General features: G+C 45.7%; 1 protein-coding gene across 1 annotated transcript in view; it reads left to right on the top strand.

Annotated features, from left to right (window-relative positions):
- Positions 1-7,941, top strand: part of CPXM2 (carboxypeptidase X, M14 family member 2) — a 122,404-nt gene extending 114,463 nt beyond the window's left edge. Inside the window, exon 15 of the mRNA XM_044298374.1 lies at positions 6,614-7,941. Coding sequence (XP_044154309.1) covers positions 6,614-6,864 — 251 coding nt within the window. The 3' untranslated portion in view covers positions 6,865-7,941. The remainder of the gene's footprint in view (positions 1-6,613) is intronic.
- Positions 7,942-19,815: the final 11,874 nt, after the last annotated feature.

Raw genomic sequence — 19,815 nt, 5'->3', positions numbered from 1 at the left:
AACTCTGAGTTCTTGCAGTCAGCTGGTAAAATCTTTCCCTACTGAGCACTTATTCATTGTGGACGTTCTCCAGTGTTGGCCCACGTTGTGGAGGTCAGCTGGAGAGATTCCCAGGAAAATCATATGCTAGGAGGAACGCCTCGATCTCAAGTGCCCATTAATTAATTTCTAGGGTAACCTCCAGTATTTGCAGGATATTGCTCCTACCTGGATATTCTGCGATCTGTCTTGACATTTATCTGGATAATATGAAGAAGGAAGACCGGCACTCGCGATTGATTCTTCACTGCGATTTATTCAGTCACTTATTAATGCATAGTGACACGTTTCAGCACTAAATCGTGCTTTCTTCAGACTATAGTCTGAAGAAAGCACGATTTAGTGCTGAAACGCGTCACTATGCATTAATAAGTGACTGAATAAATCGCAGTGAAAAATCAATCGCGAGTGCCGGTCTTCCTTCTTCATATTGCACGTTGGGACGCCTGCCTACTGACACGTGCACCGCAAGCATTCTAGTGCAGTGCCGACCTTTATCTACAACAATTTATCTGGATAAGTCTGCAATATTAGGGAATTATCCACGAAACATTGCTGCATCGCCACAATCCTGCTCCCACCCCTGTAACTTACACTTTAGATTGGTTTGCAGTACTAGTACGGTAGGATAATAGTAGATAACCTATCCTCCAAACCAGTGATGCAACTAGAACTGACTGGGCCCCATGGCAAATTTTTGATTGAACCCCCCCCCCCTTACAAACTTCTTTGCAACCCTCTCCTCCCCTGCAACCCCCACTCCTGCGGCTAGTCAAGATTGCTCTCTCAGACCAGGCATGACAGCCAATCCGTCCATTTTCTATTGTCACTGTATATAATGACATTGTGTAATACTGTTGAGGGGGCCTTGACAATAAATTATTTTAGTCCTCCTCCCGGATGGGCCTCTTCTGAGTTTGGGTCCCATAACAGGCAAGCGCTGGATCCCCTATTTCTGTAAGCCCCATAGAAGTGAATGGAGCGGTGACTGCACTTCCTATTCATTTTAATGGGACGTCCAAAAATAGCCGACCACTCTACTTGACTGTTTTCGGCACTCCCATAGGAATGAATAAAGGGCAGCCGCCCATGCGTGAGGCCCTCCATCACTTTGCATTCTCCTTTCTAAAGATATGTGCGGGTTCTAGAGGTGGGACCCACACCCATCAGACATTGGGGGCCATATCCTAGCAATATGCCCCCATGTCCAAGATGAGACAACCCCTTTGAGGTATACACATTCATTCAATAACTGTCTTGGCGGACAGCCTCCCTATACATATGTCGCTCGCCCGAACATGCATGTGTTCTGAATGGGGAGAGGGGAGTACGCCGCTGTCAAACGCTTATTATCTTTCTTGAGAACAAAGGATCAGACATGTTTAAAGTCAACATGTTCAATCCTTTTTTTTCCTGACAGGTGGTTGATTAGATGGTTGGCCGGTCCTCCTGAAATAAGTGGGTTTGGCCAACCATAGTCTAATGGGTACAGGGACCTTTAGAGTATGTTTAGAAGCAACACTTCCCTTTTTGTGTTGGTTTTGATCTCTCTCTCCACAGTTTGTAGTCACTTAGCCTCCTACCAGTGTCCAAGGTATAGGTCCTATCTCTTTAACGTCCACACGGTGTGTCCTAGGTATCCACACACCTGTTATAACAGCCTTCTCTGTGAACTCTTCTCCAGGTCTTCCTTCCATTCCTGTTTCCTTATCTGTGCCTCATGCAATAGCTGAACATCCCAGTTTCCAAGCGACACCTATTAATATTTGCTAGGATACATAACTGGAGCCCTGTTAGGCCTGTGCTGGCACGGGAAAGCATTTCTTACAGCTTATTACCCCTCCGACCTTCAGAACTCCTGGGACCTGGAGTTACAACTTCTCTCACATTTTAATGACTTTGCCTTCTGGAAAGCTATCCTCTCCCAGTCTGTGCCCCACCTCTGGCACAGACGGCTTCCTTTACAGCACACTCTTCTCGAAGACCCTTTTGTTGCATAATAACACCACCAGGAATAGTACGTTCCCTTCTTTGCTTTCTGTCCGTAAAAACCTTTTTAATGTCAGAGAATGAAGAAGATGAAAGAATAAAAAGCCACGTGAGAAAATGCTTACACACCAAGTAAACCTTCTGCATTTTTCCAGATCTTTCCTCTATGGTGCCTTCCAATTATCCTTCTGTTATGTACATGTGGTCACTTATACGAAGCTCTTTAAATTAGAAATGAAGTAAAAAAAAAAAAAAAGGCATATATTGATAAAACAGTATATAATATATATAACTCATGAAAGCCCATTGTGTTAGGCTAATGATAGAGACGCTGTCAAAGTAAAAGGAATAATGAGCAGCGCTGCCCAGAATTGGACCTGTCCCACCCCTGACATCTCTGTTTTAGTAACTACTTGCTTTCCCCATGTAATAAAAATTCTTTTGACTCTATGTTGTGCCATTCCTTTATTATTCCTTCTAGAAGTTATGAATGAATTACTAGCAGTTTGCAATAAAGGTCCAGATGGGTGTTACTAGCTGGGAGTGTGTCCCTGCACAGTTGTACAATATCCAATCAGTGCTGCCAATCAGTGCTGCCATGATGGTAACACCCCTCTGAACCTTCATACATTCTAGAAGGAATAATAAAGGAATGGCACATCACAGAGTCATAGAAAATGATGCTCCACAATTGTTATTACACGAGGAGTGCGAGTAGTTACTAAAACAGATGTCGGGAGAGGTGACACATTTTCTTTAAAGGGAAACTGTCATATTAAAAGGGTTGTCCACTTTTCTTATTTGCTGAAGTATCCTGAGGATAGCTCATCAATATCAGGTTGGCGGAGCATGACTGCCAGCACCCTGCTGATCACAGCGCTCGTACCATCCCTCCTAAGGACACGACCAAGGCGGCATTTGAAGTCCGTAAACCCTTTAACCAGAGGGCTATCTCATTGACCTGTTTTGGCCACTAGGCTGTTTAATGGCCCTTTCTCCCTTTTAGATATTGAAGATCTATCCTCCGAGGATGTCATCCATATTAGATCTGTAGGGGTCCGACACCCAGCACCCCCCACCCATCAGTTGTTTGTGTCAGCCGCAGATGCCGGAAACATGACAGTAGTCAGGTGTCGGAGTACTGCAGTTCAGCTCCCATTCACTTGAAAAGGACCCCCCCCCCCCCACTAATCTGACATTAATGACCTGTCCGGAGGATAGTAGTAGTAATGAAGGACCGGCACTTACTTGTAGTCCTCTTGCATAAATCGTTTACTAACACATATTAGGTAAATGTGACACGTTTCGGTACAAACTTGTGCCTTCCTCAGAAGGCACAGATTTGCACCGAAACGCGTCACATTTAACTAATATGTGATTTATGCAAGTAGACTACGAGTGAGTGCTGGTCCTTCATTACTATTGTCTATACGGGACGCCTTCCCTAGGGCACGTGCAACAAACCGCCATGACCAGAGTGCCGACTGATACACATTGTCTGAAGGATAGGTCATCAGTTTCTAAAAGGTAGAAACCCCCTTTAAAATAAAGATACCGTAGGGTCCTTACACTTCAACAGCTTTTAAGTCTTCCTTTGAAACAACTGAATGTGATATAAAGCCACTGGATACCAATTTTAATGATGTCCTAAACCAGCATATTTTCCTCGTGTACCTGCGTATCTCCACAACTGGAACGGGGACGTGTGTCATTTAATTGCTGCCTATACGTTAAAGCCCCAGACTCCTATGGAGCTCAGGATTAAGTATATATATTTCCCTATGTAATTAACAGCTCGGTAATTAGAAACTTACAGTAATACTGGGACTGGTTCCAGCCACCACATGCCGAGTGTATCCGCTCCCGGGATTAATTTAACCCTCCCACGCTCTCTTCTGCTTTTTTCTTTATGAAATATAAAAGCGGAGAACGATATCTTATTCATGGCTCCTCTGAAATCTGATGATGAAAAGATCTGTTGTTTTCCCCCAGCTTTTCCTTCCCATCCCCAGATGTCCTATTCTCCGTCCCCAGATCTCATATTCTCCATTCCCAGATCTCATGTTTGTTTTAGTGTTTTATGTAGTTGTGCTTTTTCGTGTTTATGATTATTTTGACAGATCGAGCCTAGACTATACTGACGCGTTGGGCTCGACTGGGTATATTCTTCCACGAGACATGGAGGCTGGGAGCTTTCTTGGCTCCTTATAAAATCCCCATGGACTTCACTGGAGAGAGCGTCACATGTGCTCCATGTAGTCTGCAGTTGGATGAAGCCATCTTAGATTTCTACCTATGAGACCTATATACCTATATCAATTATGTCATATCCAGTAAATCTCCTCTAATAAAACAAGGATAAAATATTTCCACTACCACATAGGGAGGACCAATCAAAACGTCTTGCTCCTGGTCTGTTCCATCCTTGTTGCAATGTGTATATAGAAAAAAGAAGGGGATCGTGGCAAAGATTAAACTGGGACCCCTATGAATGTGCCAGGTTTTGCCACCCATAAAATAAGGACCTGGCGTTCGGTTTTGCCTCCTTTCTATGATCCATGAGTCCTTTTCCTTCCCCTTGTCTTCTTGTCTTCTGAGGAGGGGGTCCTACACACCCAGTAGTAAAGTGAATGATATCAACCAAGGATCAGAATCTTCCCTCCAAGTACTTAAAACAACACGTTTTATTAATACGTTGAAAAAAATAAAATTGTTTTATGTGTATTTCACACCATTTTAAGTCCTAATTTGGCAGTGCCGCTGAAATCCACAGGCCTGGCCTCATTTCTCACAATGAATTTTTGATTGCACTTTCTTTGAATGATGTCAGAAAGGCCAAGTGGCAGCAGACAAGCTATATATTGGTGCTTGATGTGTGCCCAACACAAAACTATAGAAGTGAGCAGACCTTAAAAAGGACCTTTTATGGGTCCAAACATTGTGAACTACAGTACGTATCATGACATATACAGCCGCGCCCAGGGATCTCACTACACTTACTATTATCTCTGGGCCCCGCTACGTTCTCCCATTATGTCCTCTGGTATGTTCGGGGACTTGGTTATAGTAGGCAGAGACTTAGGACTCTTGGTTATAATAGGCGGAGACTGACCCTGTTCTCCTGGGCGTCTCCTTCTCCCAGGCTGTGAGCTCTGCACTGCGATTGGCCAGCACTACAGCCTAGGAGAAGGAGCCGCCCAGGAGAACAAGGGCAGTCTCCTCCTACTATAACCAAGAGTCCTAAGTCTCTGCCTACTATAACCAAGTCCCCGAACATACCATAGGACATAACGGGAGAACGGAGCGGCGCCCAGAGATAATAGTAAGTGCAGTGAGATCCCTGGGCGCCGCTGTATATGTCATGATACTTAGTTCACAATGTTTGGACCGATGAAAGGTCCTCTTTAAACTTTTTTTAATTCCTTTGTATCTTAATGTAATTCCCCATTTCCCTTCCTTTTCTTTGTTCTTCTTCCTTCCAAGGGCACCAGAGCATCAACAACCTCTTAGATACTTAAAATTTTTATGTTTTCTGTATCTATTCTTAAAGGGCATCTGTCAGCAGTTTTGTACCTATGACACTGGCTGACCTGTTACATGTGCACTTGGCAGCTGAAGGCATCTGTGTTGGTCCCATGTTCATATGTGTCCGCATTGCTGAGAAAAATTATGTTTTAATATATGCAAATGAGCCTCCAGGAGCAACCGGTGCATTATCTTTACATGTAGAGGCTCTGCTCTCTCTGCAAATGCTGCACCCTCTGCACTTTGATTGATAGTGCAGGGCAGTCCAGGCCTTGTCAATCGAAATACAAAGGGCGCTGCAGTTGCAGAGAGAGCAGAGCCTCTACATGTAAAGATAATGCACCGGTTGCTCCTAGAGGCTCATTTGCATATATAAAAACATAATTTTTCTCAGTAATGTGGACACATATGAACATGAGACCGACATAGATGCCTTCAGCTGCCAAGCGCACATGTAACAGGTCAGCCAGTGTCATAGGTACAAATCTGCTGACAGATGCGCTTTAAAGGGGTTGTGTCACTTCAGCAAATAGCATTTATTATGTAGAGGAAGATAATACAAGACACTTACTAATGTATTGTGATTGTCCATATTGCTTCCTTTGCTGGCTGGATTCATTTTTCCACCACGCTATGCACTTCTCATTTCCATGGTTACGGACCACCCTGCAATCCATCAGCGGTGGTCGTGCTTGCAAACTATAGAAAAAAGCACCAGCCTATGTGCGCTCCCACGGTCCCAGCCACCAGAGACCAGCACTTTTTCCTACAGTGTGCAAGCACGGCCACCGCTGCTGGATTGCAGGGTGGTCATAACCAAGGAAGCGAGCAGTGTATAATGTGATGGAAAAATTAATCAAGACAGCAAAGGAGGCAACATGGACAATCACAATACATTAATTTTATCTACATGATAAATGGCACTTGCTGAAGTGACACAATCCCTTTAAGGTGGCGATCACATTGTACATTTATGTAGGAATTCAGAAAATTTATCTTTATCATGATATTTTGTGACTGTGAAGTTAATTAAAAAAAATTCAACTCTTTTTGATCATAGCAAGTGATGGCGATTATTGGCGACTTCTGAATCCAGGAGAATATGCGGTAACAGCTCGAGCTGAAGGCTTTACACCCTCCACCAAAAACTGTGCTGTTGGATATGAAATGGGAGCCACACGATGTGACTTCACCTTAGCCAAGTCCAACCTGGCACGGATCAGGGAGATCATGGAGAGGTTTGGGAAGCAGCCAGTCAGCATGTCTCTGCGACGCAGGAGAGTCCGAGTCAGAGCAGGTCATCATACCTAGAGTTTGTCTTGGCACAAAATTCAAGCTAACGAAAAGTCAAGTTGGAAACAACATAAATGGACCACTTAATTGAAGGAACGGCGGTTGAGGATTCGGTCTCCAGTCATCTTGCTAAAAGATAGGATCCTCCGAGAAGCTCTTCTAATTATGGCACCTTATGACAATCGCTAACCTAAAGTCTACAGATATGGACCACTCCTTTCTCTTAGAGCTGTAGGAATCTCTCAAGGACCCTTAGATCTTGAGTTTGTCATATTATAGACTCATCCTAACTCTATGACAAGAGTAATGTACAGGTTATAGGAAGTCTGGGAATAGATATTCAGATGTTACATCTTTGAATCATGGTTGCGTTATAAAAGACAACAACTTTAGATCGCTACTTTGTGCTGTTGAAGACCATAGTTTTTCCTACTATTTGCCTCAATATATTGCTTCCTGCATGCTTCAGTTCACTCCTAGCACCAAGAAACGCTGGCATCAACCAGTGACGACGGGGGACAAGATATTTCCTCCAATAACATTGGCATTTTCTTGCCCTACAATATTCTGAGATGCTTCGAAGATTGGACTGGATACACATTCTACCTTGGGATGTTGGAATATGCCAAAATGTATGGAACTATGGCCACTAAACTTAATCAAAAGCACCTTAAACCATTGCCAGCATTACTTCTACGTTTAAAAAAATTGCCGTTCTGCATTTTAGGTTGTGCAAATAGCCAAATGTCAAATTTAATGAGAAAATTGAAAATGTAAAAAAAATACAAGTTCCGGCAATTCCTTTCACATCCGCGCAATCCTAGAGTCATTGTATCTGGACTCAACCACTATGCTTCAAATCATATAATTGGCTTTCTGTTGGCTTTTTAATTGTTTCTGTCAAGTGACTGTTCCTAATTTACATGATATTTAATCAGTTTTGCTCTCATGCTAGATAATAGTGCACATGGCAATAATCTGCTAACTGGTGGCAATACCTTACAGCATTTTTTGATTGAAAACCTTAAATTCTTGTGTTTAATATAAAATTTGTCTAACATCTGATATCTTAGAAATAAAGGCAATGCAACTTTCTAAAACAAAGAACATGGACTTCAAGTGTATTTTGTAAAGAAAACGTATGTGCTGTTCAGTTTTTCTATACTGTTACATACACAAGAATCTCCATATAATATTATACCTTGGTCCAACATTTTAAGCTGAGTAATTTTTAAGTATATCCTTATAGACGTTTGGACGTATTCCCAAAGTCATCCTTTTTTTTATTTTTTTTTAAGAAAAGCTCTGTAGCCTATCAGTCCACAAAAAGCAATGCAATTATGCTATCATATACTCCCCATCTGGGTTACTTCCAATTTTTCTGCCACCTGGCCATGCATGACTCTTTCTGTCTTGGTAGCGCAATGTGGGTGGTCCTTCATCGTTGGTCATGTCACCTCTGCTTGTGGAAAACTACATTTCCCACAAGCTTGCCTCTCCTACTCTGCCAATGCTAGCCATACACAGGCCCACATATACAAATGTGTTGATGCCTAAAAGTTGGGGTAAAATGTGCCAAAATATGGCACATTTATGGAGCATAATCTTGCATTATGTTTTACTCCTATTCATAATGCAAATGCACCAGAAATGATCCACTGTGCATCGATCAATGAAGGGCATGGCTAAGGAGTAAAAGGGGACATGGCTTAACTGAAAGGTGCATGGCTTATGATAATTAAAAATGTGCCAAATTGTGCAACATTTTGGCACCAAATGTTGGCACAAATAAGGCCAACCAATAGTTGGTGAAAAGTTAGGCAAAATATCTAGCCATGCACCAAATTTATAATGAGCCACTTTGGGACAACTTTTTAGCTCACGTTGTCTACATGCTTGACCATGACGAACGAAACTACAGGAAAATGGATCCATGGGTAACAAGATACAAACAAACTTGGATGATGAACATTCGTGGGGGGTTGAATTCTCAGACACCGTTGACTTTAGATACAGTGCATTTAGAAAGTTTTCAGATCCTTTTTTCACATTTTGTTATGTTGCAAATTTCCCCATCATTCTGCACTCAATACCTTTTATAACGAGAAAATTAAAACAGAATTTTAAAACTGTTTGCAAATTTATTAAAAAGGAAAAAATGTAATTGCTTGGACAATTGAAATTGAGCTCTGGAGGCCTCCCATTTTTCTAGAAAATCTTCGAGATGTTTCTCCACTTTGATTGGAGTCACCTGTGGTAAATTTAGTTGATTAGACATGATTTGGAAAGATACAACACTGTCTATATAATTTCTCTCAGCTGATAATGCATAGCAGAGCAAAAACCAAGGCATGAGGAGGAATGAACTGCCTGTAGAGCCCAGAGACAGGATTGTGTGGAGGCACAGATCTGTAAAAGGGTACAAAAAATGCTGCACTGAAAGTTCCTAAGAGCACAGTGACCTCCATAATTTTTAAATGAAACAAATCTGGAACAACCAGGACTCTTCCTAGAGGTGGTCTCCACCCAACTAGTAATCGGGTGCAAAGGGCCTTGGTAAGAGAGGTGACCAAGAAGCCAATGGTCACTCTGGCTGAGCTCCAAAGATCCTGTGTGCAGATGGGAGAAACTTTCAGAAGGTCAACCATCACTGCAGCACTTCACCAATCTGAACTTTCTGGCAGAGTGGCCAGAAAGAAGCCTCTTCTCAATAAAAGACACATGAAAGTCCAACTGGAGTTTGCAGAAAAGCACCTAACGGACTCTCAGACTGTGAGAAACAAGATTCTATGGCCTGATGAAACCAAGATTGAACTTTGTAGACTCAAATCAAGGCATCAAATTTGGAGAAAACCAGGCACTGTCCAATACCATCCCTACAGTGAAGCATGGTGGTATCAGCATCGTGCTGTGGGGGTGTTTTTCAGAGGCTGGGACAGGCAGACTGGTCAGGATTAAAGGAAATCTGAATGGGGAAAAGTACAGAAAACCTGATCCAGAGTGCTCTGGACCTCAGACTCGGCTGAAGGTTCACCTTCATACAAGAGAATGACCTTAAGGACACAGCCAAGACAACACAGTGACTTAGGGACAACTCTGTGAAGGTACTTAAGTGGCCCAGCCAGAGCCCTGACTGGACCCAATCAAACATCTCTGAACTGTAAATGTCTGTCCACCGACGGTCCCCATCCAACCTGAGAGGATCTGCAGTGAAGAATGGCAGAAAATCCCCAAATCCAGACGTACAAACCTTGTGTCATCACACCCAAGAAGACTGGAGGCTGTAATCACTGCCAATGGCCCTTAAACTAAGTCCAGAGTAAAGGGTCTGAAGACTAAGGCTACTTTCACACTCGCATTTTGGGCGGATCCGTCATGGATCTGCATAAATGGATCCGTTACAATAACACAACTGCATGCATCCGTCATGAATGAATCCATTAGTATTATCTGTAACATAGCTAAGACGGATCCGTCATGAACTGCATTGAAAGTCAATGGGAGACAGATCCGTTTTCCATTGTGCCAGAGAAATGGATCCGTCCCCATTGACTTACATTGTGTGTCAGGACGGTTTGGTTCAGTTTTGTCAAGCGGACAGCAAAACACTGCAGGCAGCGTTTTGGTGTCCGCTTCCAGAGCGGAATGGAGATTGAACTGATGCAAACTGAGCGGATCCTTTTCCATTCAGAATGCATTAGGGCAAAACTGATCCGTTTGGACCACTTGTGAGAGCCCTGAACGGATCTCACAAACGGAAACCAAAACGCGAGTGTGAAAGTAGCCTTATGTCAATGCAATATTGTAGTTGTTCCTTATCAATAAATTAGAAAACATTTCTAACATTCTGTTTTCACTTTCTCATTATGGGGTACTGGGTGCAGAAACCTGATTGTTTTAATTTTAGAACAAGGCCTCAAAATAACAAAATGTAAAAAAAAAAAGTGAAAGGGTTGGACGACTTTCCGATTGCACTGTAATTGTTCGTATTTTATAAGTTGTTTCTTTTCTGCAGCGAAGGACACGGAACCTACAGTAAGATTCTGACCACCCCTTTATATGATGAAATTCTTGCAGTCTGTATATGGCTTTATTATTGAGTTCGCTGTATAATAGCAGTATACAGTAAGCTAACAAGCACCAACTGCTATAAGCGCATTATATTAGGAAACTGATTAACACTCTAGTAATTAATCTATTGTTACAAAAAAGGCGTTCAGTGGTATAATAGTAGACATTCACTTTACAGTGAAGGAGCTTAATTAAAGATTCTAGTACAGAAATACACGAGGAAGAAAGAAGTGGCACATACGCATTCCCTGCAATTATAGTGTAGAACATAACGAGGCCATCTGATGAACGTCTACAAGATTTGTTGCTTTCATTCCAGTATGTACCACTGAGGCAGAAACAAGTTTGTTTCGAAACGCATCTGGTGAAAGAATGCCAACAGAAAGATAGTGTGGACGGAGATCTACCTTTTCATATAATTCGCAATATCATCGGACTGATATACAGCGTTCTGGGCAGAATCTGTAGGAGTGCGCTAGTGTGCTGAGACGGCGGGGAGTGCAGCCGTAGGATACTTTCACACTAGCGTTTTTCTTTTCCGGCACTGAGTTCCGTCCTAGGGGCTCTATACTGGAAAATAACTGATCAGTTTTATCCCCATGCATTCTGAATGGAGAGTAATCCGTTCAGGATGTATCAGGATGTCTTCAGTTCAGTCGTTTTGACTGATCAGGCAAAAGATAAAACCGCAGCATGCCTGAATGCCGGATCCGAATTTTTTTTCCCATAGGAATGTATTAGTGCCGGATCCGGCATTCAAAATACCGGAATGCCGGATCCTTCCTTCCGGCCTGCTCATGTGCAGACCGGTAAAAATGTTAAAAAAAAGAAACAAGACGGATTCGTCCTTGAAATGCATTTGTGAGATGGATCCGCAAATGATTTCAGTCAACGGCAGATCGGCGGATCCAGCAGCCAGTTCCGACGACTGAACTGGCCACCAGATGACACTGCCGCAAGTGTGAAAGTAGCCTAACCACAAGCCGATTGGAAAGCACGGAGACCCGATAAGGAGAGAGACACAACGGGCAGAGACACGTGTGGTGCGAAATCCTGTATAGCACACCGTGGTCGTGAGTAACCCAACAATTCATCTGGCTTAATGTGAATGTATCCTAACAGCACAGCGACAAAGCGCACGCATAACCCTGCCATCTACACTGGAATTTACGCAGTAAAATTACCAGCCAGTGTGATGATAAAATCCTATACATATATTATTCATTGAAAGGAGAAGACATTATAAAGGCATGAATGCATGCAATATTATATACAAACATGTACAATGAATGGGATTAGGCTACTTTCACACTTGCGGCAGAGAGATCTGGCAAGCAGTTATGTCGCCGGAACTGCCTGCCGGAACAGACAAAATGTATGCTAACTGACGGCATTAGTAAGACTGATCAGGATCCTGATCAGTCTTAAAAATGCCTGATCAGTCGAAAAAATGCATTGAAATGCCGGATCCTTCGTTCCGGTGTCATCCGGCAAAACGGATCCAGCATTTTTTTTTTATTTTTTTTTCAGTCTGCGCATGCGCATAACGGAACGCCGGATCCGGAATTCCGGTATTCTGAACGCCGGATCCGGCACTAATACATCCCTATGGGAAAAAATGCCGGATCCGGCATTCAGGCAAGTCTTCAGTTTTTTTCGCCGGAGATAAAACCGTAGCATGCTGCGGTTTTCTCTTTTGCCTGATCAGTCAAAAAGACTGAACTGAAGACATCCTGATGCATCCTGAACAGATTACTCTCCATTCAGAATGCATGGGGATAAAACTGATCAGTTCTTTTCCGGTATAGAGCCGCTAGGACGGAACTCTATGCCGGAAAAGAAAAACGCTAGTGTGAAAGTACCCTTAGGCCTCTTTCACACTTGCGTTGTCCGGATCCGGCGTGTACTCCACTTGCTGGAATTACACGCCGGATCCGGAAAAACGCAAGTGTACTGAAAGCATTTGAAGACGGATCCGTCTTCAAAATGCTTTCAGAGTTACTATGGCAGCCAGGACGCTATTAAAGTCCTGGTTGCCATAGTAGGAGCAGGGAGCGGTATACTTACAGTTCGCGCGGCTCACGGGGCGCTCCAGAATGACGTCACTCTGAAGCGCCCCAGGAGCCGCACGGACGGTAAGTATGCTGCTCCCCCGCTCCCCACTACACTTTACCATGGCTGCCAGGACTTTAGCGTCCTGGCAGCCATGGTAACCATTCAGAAAAAGCTAAACGTCGGATCCGGCAATGCGCCAAAACGACGTTTAGCTTAAGGCCGGATCCGGATCAATGCCTTTCAATGGGCATTAATTCCGGATCCGGCCTTGCGGCAAGTGTTCAGGATTTTTGGCCGGAGCAAAAAGCGCAGCATGCTGCGGTATTTTCTCCGGCCAAAAAACGTTCCGTTCCGGAACTGAAGACATCCTGATGCATCCTGAACGGATTTCTCTCCATTCAGAATGCATTAGGATAAAACTGATCAGGATTCTTCCGGCATAGAGCCCCGACGACGGAACTCTATGCCGGAAGAAAAGAACGCAAGTGTGAAAGAGCCCTAAGCTGCAAATAAGTCGATGATGAAATGACAACAAAATTTACTGAATGAATCACCGTCCAGTAACATAACTTCAGCAAATCTTCTGGGCCATTATATATATATATATATATTTTAGGTTTTATGCGTGAGCTCCGCAAAATTTATATCTGGGTCAATAATTGTTGCCTATTTTTGTGATGTATTTGTAATAATATTTTAATGAATGTTTATATGTATGGTGAGTAACTAAAGTGCGGGGGATTTGTCGAGAGCCAGTCCTATTAGTACATTACTTGCACGTGGTTTGATGCCGTGGGGTGAACGGCTGACTGAGCTCCACACTAGCTGGTAATAATCTACATTATTTGTTAGCTTGTATAAAGGATATTGACAAATGTAACATGTAGAACATAATGTGACTACGCCTCGTCTTGGGTCCATGGGATTCACTGGTAAATTGAACGGCTCTACGTAGCTGGTAGATGTAGTGCCATGTAGAAAGCAGCAGCTCGGATGTTCGCCAGAACGTGCTCCGCTTCCTGTGAAATAACTCTCAGCAGATGTGCTGGCATTGGTTTGCCCCAGTGTGGAACTAATCTGGTTTCCCATTCTGAAGAAAGAACAGACTATTTTAACGTCTCGAGTTAACCTCTTTTTTCTAGAAAAGCCTGACGGATGAAGGAGAATGGAGGGATATTTGAGAAAGCAATAACATATTTCTCAGGACCGAAGCAAACATCATTATATGAGCTGAAATATTGTAAAATAGATTCAAGCAGCGCCTCCTACTCTTGGAGACGGAAACTGCAAAGTTCATGGAAAATAGTGGTTTTAATGAAATTACTGAACTGATTATTTTTCGTTCGGGTTATTTTAAGGAAATCTTAAAGGCATCAGGATGGGTCCATGTCTGACCATCTTAAAGGGGTTATCTGGTAATAAATATTGATGACCTATCCGCAGCGGCTTCCTGAAACAGCTGATCTGCGGGGGTGCCCGGGCTTGGACCCCCACTAATGTGATAATGATGACCGATCCTGAGGATAGGCGCGGCACAGCAGTCTGAACTGTGCATTTTGGTGCAAGTCTGAGTGCTGACAGTGTGAAAAACTGGTGTCAGTAGGAAACTAAAACCATCTGATCTGAACTCCTTAGGCCTCATGCACACGACCGTTGTGTGCATCCGTGGCCGTTGTGCCGTTTTCCGTTTTCGCGGACCCATTGACTTTCAATGGTTCCGTGGAAAAATCGGAAAATGCACCGTTTTGCAGCCGAGGCCGTGATCCGTGTATCCTGTCCGTCAAAAAAATATGACCTGTCCTATTTTTTTGACGGACAACGGTTCACGGACCCATTCAAGTCAATGGGTCCGTGAAAGAACACGGATGCACACAAGATTGGCATCCGTGTCCGTGATCCGTGGCCGTAGGTTGCTTTCATACAGACGGATCCGAAGATCCGTCTGCATAAAAGCTTTTTCTGATCTAAGTTTTCACTTCGTGAAAACTCATTTCCGACAGTATATTCTAACACAGAAGCGTTCCCATGGTGATGGGGACGCTTCTAGTTAGAATACACTGCAAACTTTGTACAAGACTGCCCCCTGCTGCCTGGCACCACCCGATCTCTTACAGGGGGGATATGATAGCACAATTAACCCCTTCAGGTGCGGCACCTAAAGGGGTTAATTGTACTATCATATTCCCCCTGTAAGAGATCAGGGCTGCCAGGCAGCAGGGGGCAGACCCCCCCCTCCCCAGTTTGAATATCGTTGGTGGCACAGTGTGCGCCCACCATCGCCCCCCCCTTCCCTCCCTCTATTGTAATAAATCGTTGGTGGCACAGTGTGCGCCCACCATCGCCCCCCCCCTTCCTCCCTCTATAGTTAAAAATCGTTGGTGGCACAGAGTGCGCCCACCATCGGCCCCCCCTCTCTCTATAGTAGTAACAACCATTGGTGGCAGTGTGCGGCCTCCCATTCCCCCCCCCCCCCATCATTGGTGGCAGCGGAGTTCCGATCGGAGTCCCAGTTTAATGGCTGGGGCTCCGATCGGTAACCATGGCAACCAGGAAGCTTCTGCAGCCCTGGTTGCCATGGTTACTTAGCAATAGTACAACAGTAGAAGATTCATACTTACCTGCTTGCTGCTGCGATGTCTGTGACCAGCCGGGAGCTCCTCCTACTGGTAAGTGACAGTTCTTTAGCAATGCGCCGCACAGACCTTTCACTTACCAGTAGGTGGAGCTCCCGGCCGGTCACAGACATCGCAGCAGCAAGCAGGTAAGTATGAATCTTCTACAATTGTACTATTGCTAAGTAACCATGGCAACCAGGGATGCAGTAGCTTCCTGGTTGCCATGGTTACCGATCGGAGCCCCAGCGATTAAACTGGGACTCCGATCGGAACTCCGTTGCCACCAATGATGGGGGGGGGGGGAAATGGGAGGCCGCACACTGCCACCAATGGTTGTTACTACTATAGAGAGAGGGGGGGCCGATGGTGGGCGCACACTGTGCCACCGACGATTTTTTACTATAGAGGGAGGAAGGGGGGGGCCATGGTGGGTGCACACTGTGCCACCAACGATTTATTACAATAGAGGGAGGGAGGGGGGGGGTGCGATGGTGGGCGCACACTGTGCCACCAACGATTTATTACAATAGAGGGAGGGAGGGGGGGGGCGATGTGGGGCGCACACTGTGCCACCAACGATATTCAAACTGGGGAGGGGGGGTGGTCTGCCCCCTGCTGCCTGGCAGCCCTGATCTCTTACAGGGGGATATGATAGTACAATTAACCCCTTCAGGTGCGGCACCTGAGGAGTTAATTGTGCTGATCACGGCCCCCTGTAAGAGATCGGGTGCTGCCAGGCAGCAGGGGGCAGTTATGTACACAGTTTTTCAGTATATTCTAACCTGAAGCGTCCCCATCACCATGGGAACGCCTCTGTGTTAGAATATACTGTCGGAAATGAGTTTCACGATGTAGCTCATATCCGACAGTATATTCTAACGTAGAGGCGTTCCCATGGTGATGGGGACGCTTCAAGTTATGTTCGGGTGTCCGCCTGGCCGTGCGGAGGCAAGCGGATCCGTCCAGACTTATAATGTAAGTCAATGGGGACGGATCCGTTTGAAGATGACACACTGTGGCTCAATTTTCAAACTGATCCGTCCCCCATTGACTTTCAATGTAAAGTCTGGACGGATCCAGGCTATTTTCACACTTAGAAATGTTTTAACAATATAATGCAGACGGATCCGCTCTGAACGGAGCCACCGTCTGCATTATATGAACGCAAGTGTGAAAGTAAAGGGACTCCTGACTTTACATTGAAAGTCAATGGGGACAGATCCGTTTGCAATTGCACCATATTGTGTCAACGTCAAACGGATCCGTCCCCATTGACTTGCATTGTAATTCAGGACGGATCCGTTTGGCTCCGCACGGCCAGGCGGACGCCAAAACAACTTTTTTTTCATGTCCGTGGATCCTCCAAAAATCAAGGAAGACCCACGGACGAAAAAACGGTCACGGATCACGGATCCACGGACCCCGTTTTTGCGGACCGTAAAAAAAAACTGTTGTGTGCATGAGGCCTTATGTGCAGTACTACTTCAGATAATCATGTAGAATCATGGAGACACAGGGGGCACAGCTATAGTGTAAGCAGGGAAAGCGGTTGTACGAGACCTGAGCACAGAAGGGGCCCACCCGGGAGGAGGACTGGAAGATTTTATTGTCAGGGCCTCCTCGACAGTATTATGCAATGACATTATATACAGTGACATGACATACAGCAGTGGTCCCCAACCTTTTTTGCACCAAGGACCAGTTTCATGCAAGACAATTTTCCCAGGGACCGGCCGGGTGGGGTGGGTTCTGACGGGGTGCTGGCGGTGCTGACTGATTCACGAGCATAACAAAACACAAGGTGCATATTAAAATATATAACACTATATAACGATTACATTTATTATTTAAATGTGACTCAAATCACCATAATGCAGAATCAGTGTGAAATAAGCCTTTCTATTACATTGAGATCTCCCTGCCTTTATTTCAGGCTGACATGGTAACTATACCGGAATTGGCTGCACAAAACTGACTAGGATCTAGTGGTCACTGGTTTCTGCTGCACTGGTCTCTGTTGCACTGGGGTCTGCTGCACTGGTCTCTGCTGCACTGGGCTCTACTGCATTGGGCTCTGTTGCACTGGTCTTTGTTGCACTGGTCTTTGCTGCACTGGTCTCTTCTGCACAGGGCCCTGTTGCACTGGTCTCTGTTGCACTGGTCTCTGCTGCACTGGTCTCTGTTGCACTGGGCTCTGCTACACTGGGCTCTGCTACACTGGGCTCTGCTGCACTGGTCTCTGTTGCACTGTTCTCTGCTGCACTGGTCTCTGCTGCACTGGGCTCTGCTGCACTGGTCTCTCCTCCACTGGTCTTTGCTGCACCGGTCTCTTCTGCACTTGTCTCTGCTGCACAGGGCTCTGCTTCACTGGTCTCTTCTGCACTGGTCTCTGCTGCACTGGGCTCTGTTGCACCGGTCTCTTCTGCACTGGTCTCTGCTGCACTGGGCTCTGCTGCACTGGTCTCTGCTGCACTGGTCTCTGCTGCACAGGGCTCTGCTGCACTGGGCTCTGCTGCACTGGTCTCTTCTGCACTGGTCTCTGCTGCACTGGGCTCTGCTGCACTGGTCTCTGCTGCACTGGGCTCTGTTGCACTGGTCTCTTCTGCACTGGTCTCTGCTGCACTGGTCTCTGCTGCACTGGTCTCTGCTGCACAGGGCTCTGCTGCACTGGTCTCTGCTGCACTGGTCTCTGCTGCACAGGGCTCTGCTGCACAGGGCTCTGCTGCACTGGTCTCTGCTGCACTGGGCTCTGCTGCACTGGGCTCTGCTGCACTGGTCTGTGCTGCACTGGGCTCTGCTGCACTGGGCTCTGCTGCACTGGGCTCTGCTGCACAGGGCTCTGCTGCACTGGTCTCTTCTGCACTGGGCTCTGCTGCACTGGGCTCTGCTGCACTGGGCTCTGCTGCACTGGTCTCTGCTGCACTGGGCTCTGCTGCACTAGGCTCTGTTGCACTGGTCTCTTCTGCACTGGGCTCTGCTGCACTGGGCTCTGCTGCACTGGTCTCTGCTGCACTGGTCTCTGCTGCACAGGGCTCTGCTGCACTGGTCTCTGCTGCACTGGTCTCTGCTGCACTGGTCTCTGCTGCACTGGTCTCTGCTGCACTGGTCTCTGCTGCACTGGACTCTGCTGCACTGGACTCTGCTGCACTGGGCTCTGCTGCACTGGGCTCTGCTGCACTGCTGATATTTTCAAGGTGACATGGAAGAGGAACTGCAGGTCATTCTCCCGCTCACTCCCTCAGATACTAGCTGAAACTGGATGCCGACAACCCCCCTCCCCCCTCGGGCCGTCATGTTTATTTCCATTAGCAGTGAGACCTAACCAATCCCTGCCTCACTAGCCCTTTTCAAGCATTTTTATTGGTGGCAGTGGCTGGCCGGTATCACAGTTGGAAGGAAGGAACGCTCTCCTTACTTCTCACTGTTTGGCCGTGCGCTGTGTGTGATGGGCGCGTCGTCCGCGCATGCGCCTGGTGTCTCCGCTCCTCTGTATTGCCGTGGCCCGGCAAACAATCTTCCAGGGTCCTAAGCTGGTGACATACAGTGTATAAATGGAGGGAACGGAGGGAGCGGCTGCTGGGCCTGGTCTGATAAAGTGATCTTGACTAGCAGCAGGAGTGGGGGTTGCATGAGAGGAGGGTGGTTCATAAATTAGCCGTGAGACCCAGTCAATTCTAGTCACGCCACTGCCAAGGGGCAGCATACTGTATGCCCTGCACTGTGCCAGCAAGAACAGATAAAGATCAGCACATGAAGAGGAATCTACATGTACCCAGGGGCGGACACCGGTACCATAGGACCCCTGTTAGAGAAGCCACATACAAGATGCATACCACACATAGGACTAATGCCCCATGTCTCCTCATAGAGCACATGTCGCCTACACACTACTCACATGTAGGACACTTTCTGCACATACTCCACTTATACTGTAAATAGGACACATGCTATACATGCCACTCACATATATGTGTGCAAACACAATGGCACTGACATCTGCAGCATAACCCCTAAGTACTGGAAGACACACATACACTGATGAGCAAAAGGGTAACAATGCCTTAAACTTTTGACTTTCAGGCTCCATATCTCACCATCCAGCTTTGAATGTGAGACTGCCGTCATCTCGGCTATCTCATACATAAATTGGACTTGCAACTATTTAGCATATGATTAGTGCAGATTCTTGTCATGTAACTGCATTGTTACTGTTTTGCTCCTGGTGGTG

The sequence above is a fragment of the Bufo gargarizans genome, chromosome 6 (genome assembly GCF_014858855.1).
Source record: "Bufo gargarizans isolate SCDJY-AF-19 chromosome 6, ASM1485885v1, whole genome shotgun sequence".
NCBI lineage: Eukaryota > Metazoa > Chordata > Amphibia > Anura > Bufonidae > Bufo > Bufo gargarizans.
The sequence above is the reverse complement of the archived record's forward strand: the minus strand, read 5'-3'. Positions and strand labels throughout refer to the sequence as shown.